At 43.4% G+C, this 5000-nt stretch overlaps 1 protein-coding gene across 2 annotated transcripts in view; it reads left to right on the top strand.

Annotated features, from left to right (window-relative positions):
* The window catches only part of LOC119595580, a 72800-nt gene that overhangs the window by 40977 nt on the left and 26823 nt on the right, over positions 1 to 5000 (top strand). For both annotated transcript variants that reach the window (XM_037944695.1, XM_037944699.1), the window contains exon 3: positions 1528 to 1883. In XM_037944695.1, the coding sequence (XP_037800623.1) occupies positions 1811 to 1883 (73 nt within the window). In that variant the 5' untranslated portion in view covers positions 1528 to 1810. The remainder of the gene's footprint in view (positions 1 to 1527; positions 1884 to 5000) is intronic.

Here is a 5000-nt window from a genome sequence, read left to right as displayed (position 1 = left end):
AGGTATTTGGAGCGACATAAAGACTATGCTTCTATTTCCATGCATTGCGTATGTGTGCGTATGGGTTCGCTGTGAAAGATGTATTAGATGTATGTGTCTATCGATAAGTCTGACAGTAAGTATGTATAAGATTCCAAATTCTTTATCTACCTGTGTGTCTATCTTATGGTCGCCTGTTATATTTACTACCTGTCTACCTATTCGCCTACTCTCTCTCTCTCTTTTTCTATCTATCTGTCTGTCTATCTCTCTGTCTATCTGTCTATCTATCTGACAGACACTCTCTTTCTCACTCTCTATCTATATTTTCAAGTACGTATGTATGGATTTATATATGGATGAATAAACAAACGAACAAATAATATCATATATAATATATATATATATATATATATATATATTATATATATATATATTATATATATATATATATATATATATATATATATATATATATATATATATATATATATATAATATATATATAATATATAATATCATATAGTACATAATACATATATGATACATATATGTACATATATGCACATATATACATACATATACACATACACATACACATACACATACACATACACATACACTACACACACACACACACACACACACACACACACACACACACACACACACACACACACACACACACACACACACACACACACACACACACATACATACATGCATACTTTTTTCAAATATATACATACCTATTCATTTATATTCATTTAGATATATATAGATGTGTGTGTGTGCGTGTGCGTGTGCGTGTGCGTGTGCGTGTGCGTGTGTTGGTGTGTATGTGTGTGTGTGTGTGTGTGTGTGTGTGTGTGTGTGTGTGTGTGTGTGGATAGATAGATAGATAAATAGATTTACATAGATATGTACATATATATGTATATATATATATATATATATATATATATATATATATATATATATATATATATATATATATATATATACACACACATTAATGTTTGTATGTGTATATATATAAATACACATATATACACATATATGGAGACATATAAACAGATAGTTAGACATACGCACACACACACACGCGTACACGTGTTTATGCATCATTTCCATACTCTGACTCTTTTTGTCTTTTTGTTTGAACTTATTTTTCATGATTTGTTCGATTTACACTCGGGTTTTACATGCGCATGTTTTCGCCATGTTCTGTCGTTTTAAGTCCGCAAGCCCGTCAGTGAATAATAGCATGTCACTGTAGCATGTTGGTTGCCATTACTGCAGATTTGCAAACTGAAAATCAACATCGACCACTGCAAGGCTGGAGAGCCCGGCGCTTCTGTGCTGTCGTGCAAATGAATGATTGTGTTCATACAAACCTTGCTTCCCTGACCAGGTGTTTGACATGTATCCATATGGAGCACGTCAGCTGCGTGTCAAATAAACAATGCAGCCTCTGTGCACCGAATGGAGCGGAAGCTAGGCTGTTTTGACATGATTTTTAATTTTTTTTTCGTGTTTCTCTTTCAGATTTTTGGGCAGTTCGTGTGGTGGGTAAGAAGAGGACGTCACAAGGGCTCTCGAGTGATTTTGTGAGGCTGCGAAAACTCTGGATACCTGGTGATATCCGTAATACCGGGGGTTTTTCGCCATCAGTCATCGCTGAGCCGAGACCGACAACATCTGCAGTTGTTACCAGACACAATTCCTCCATCCTCATATATATATCCTCATCCCTGTCGCGTGCCGCTTCTCCCGTTATAAATTCTGCTCTTTTTCTGGCCGTCACCGCAAGCCACAAGTGTTCTTCTCGATGAAGAACTGGGAGACTTTACAGAAGCATCTTGTGCTGTGGCTGCTGATGCTGCAGACTCACCCTCTGACAGGTTAGAGCCATTTGTTTCTGCCCCGTTTCTTATCGCCATCGTTTTTACTCGCAGTCGTAAGGAGCGAAGGAAATTTAATTTCCTTTTGTTGATAAGCGTACATTGATTGATCATGATCTAAAAAAGAGGAAGCCAGAAGAACGAACGCTCAAGTCTTATCTTGCTAAACATAAAGATCTAATTTATATCATGGTGCTGAAAATCGCTTTTGAAATTGAAGATATTAAGGTGAAAAAACACCTGGCGTTAGTTTCGCCGCGTAAATGGTAGTTTCTGCTTGCCTCCTCCGGCCCTCATCACCCGTCCTCATTTTAGTGAAAAACGCCAGATCTTTGCATGAAATTTCTTGGCTTCTTACTTCGCGACACGACGGCATGAGGCACGTCACGTCAGTCAGTCACGTCGGAGGAAGCGAGGGGCAATAAAGGGGAAGAGAGATGATGGGGGAAGGAGAGAAAACGAGTGAGGGAATAAGGAGGAAGAATGAGGAGGTGAGAGTGCGAAAGAGGTGTTGAGAAGCGAAAGGGAAGAGAAGGGAAGAGAAACGATAAGGGTAAGATAGAAGAAGAAAAAGTGGTGAAAGGAGGAAGAGGAGAGGGAGGAACGAAAGGGGAGAGAAGAAAAGAAAGAAAACAGGTAACATGACCAACAACAAAATTCATTACTCAGAGATCACGCAAGATTCAATTTCATTTTCTTTCTTTTCTGACTTCTCTCTTTTTTATTCCTTCTTTTTCTTTGTCTGACTTTCTTTGTATGCGTATTTGTCTAATTAATTGCCACGTGCCATCGCTTTCCTTCTCTCTCTCTCTCTCTCTCTCTCTCTCTCTCTCTCTCTCTCTCTCTCTCTCTCTCTCTCTCTCTTCTTCTCTCTCTCTCTCTCTCTCTTCTTCTCTCTCCTCTTCTCTCTCTCTTCCTCTCTCTCTCTTCTCTCTCTCTTTCTCTCTCTCTCCTCCATTCACTTGCTTTCTCTCTTCTTCTCTCTCTCTCTCTCTCTCTTCCTCACTTTTCGTCATTTCCCCTCTCTGCTCTCGGTTGCCCTATGTCGTTCTTCTCTCTCTTTGCTGAGCTCTTGTGTGTGTTGTGTGTGTGGTGTGTGTGCTGTGCTGTCTCGTGTTGTTGTGTGCTTGTTGTGTGTGTGTGTGTGTTGTGTGTCGTGTGTGTGTTGTGAGTGTGTAGGTGTGTGGTGTGATCTCGTTCTGTGTGGGTGGCTGTGTGTGGTTTTGTGTGTGTGTGTGTGTGTGTTGTGGTGTGTGTGTGTGTGTGTGTGTGTGTGTGTGTGTGTGTGTGTGTGTGTGTGTGTGTGTGTTTATTTTTTTTGTTTATTTGTTTGCGGTTAGTATGTAACTTTATATTATGTATCTTCATGTTATCACGTATGTGTATGAGTACGAATGTGGGCGTGTATGTGTGTGATTACAATCTTATTCACCTTCACCTTCACCTTAAGCTCCTCCTCCGGCCTGTTCTTGTGTGATCAGAAGGCTAATTTCTCCTCCTCTTGTTCCGCGACCCTTGGGAATATGGGCGCTGCTCCTCGCCACTGTGCTCGTCTTTGAGTGAGTGTGTGTGTGTGTGTGTGTGTGTGTGTGTGTGTGTGTGTGTGTGTATGTTTGTGTGTGTGTTTGTGTTTGTGTGTGTGTGTCTGTGTGTGTGTGTTTACGTACAGATAGTTTTACATACATATAGACATACACGAATACATATATATATATATACATAAAAATTAAATAATATAATATATATATATATGATAAATACCTTCATATGATAGAAATGCAAGGGTAGGCAAAGAAAGAAAAAGCAAATCAATAGACAGGTGGCACCATACAGATTTGAAATAAGACAAATAAGTTGACAGACTGATAGATAAATTACCTGACTTAAGCACCGTTGTTCAGTGCGAGCATCTTGTTCACTCTCCTTACCCTTTTCCCTTTTCCTCATTATCACCCCTTTCCTTCATCCCGCTCCAGCCTCTATCCCAATTTTCACCCCCCCCCATTCTCCGTCTGTACCCCTCCCCATCTCTCATCCAAACCCATCCCCTTATCTCACTCCAGCCTCTCCACTCCCCCCCTACCCACCTCTCTCCCTTACCCCGTACCCATTCTCAAGTCTCCCCGTTTCCTTTACCCCAACCTTACTTCCCTCTCTACCCTTCTCTACCACCTCTTCCCCATCTTCCCTCCCTACGCTTCCCATCTTCCCTCCCTAACCCTTTCCTACGCTTCCTCACTACCTCTCCCCTACCAGTCTTCCCCATCTTCCCTATCTTCCTTCCCTACGCTTCTCCACCACCTCTCCCCCATCTTCCCTCCCTAACCCTTCCCGATCTCCCGCCACAGCTTCCCCGACGAAGGGTGTCTTAACTCTCATCCTCACCGTCTTTAGCACTCCCCTCCCCTCCCCTCCAACCGCCTCCCCACACCTTCCCCATCTAAGGGGGGTCTCTCAGGGGGAAGAGGGGTCGGGGATATGGGCAAGGGGTGGGGGGGGAGCAGCGTAAAGACGAGGCTAGCCGTCAGTAACGAAGATAGATGGTTATTGGACTCACACACTAGGATGCTGGTAAAGAGGATTTTTTTCGCCCTCCAGTTTTTTCTTCCTTTATCCTTTCTTATATATTTTTTTTTTATTCGCGGGGGGTAGGGAGAAAAGGAAGGTGGGGGGAAGAGGGGGAGGCGAGTGAAGGGATTTTACGATCGGAGAGGATAGGAGTGGGAATGGGACGAGCTAGGAAGGTGAGAGCGCAACAGCGAGGTCGAGTGAGGTCAATTATCCAAGGCGGCGGGTCTTGTTGCGTCTTCTCTGGCGCGGACGTTGAGGTTATGAGGGGCGGGATGGGGGAAGGGAAGGTAGGGGGAGGAAGGGCGGGACGGGAAGGAGAGGGGAAGGTATGAATAGGGGAAAGGGAAGGTAGGGGGAGGAAGGGCGGGACGGGAAGGAGAGGGGAAGGTATGAAGAGGGGAAAGGGAAGGCAGGGGGTGAGGAGATGGTAAGTTTGGGGGAGGGGAAGGGGAAGGGGGATGGCTAGAGGAAGGGGGAGGGGATGGTAGGGAAAGGTAGGAGGAGAAGGTGAAGATAGGGGTACGGGGAAGGGGAAGATAAAGCAAG

Source organism: Penaeus monodon, chromosome 3 (genome assembly GCF_015228065.2).
Source record: "Penaeus monodon isolate SGIC_2016 chromosome 3, NSTDA_Pmon_1, whole genome shotgun sequence".
In the NCBI taxonomy this organism is placed as follows: domain Eukaryota; kingdom Metazoa; phylum Arthropoda; class Malacostraca; order Decapoda; family Penaeidae; genus Penaeus; species Penaeus monodon.
The sequence above is the reverse complement of the archived record's forward strand: the minus strand, read 5'-3'. Positions and strand labels throughout refer to the sequence as shown.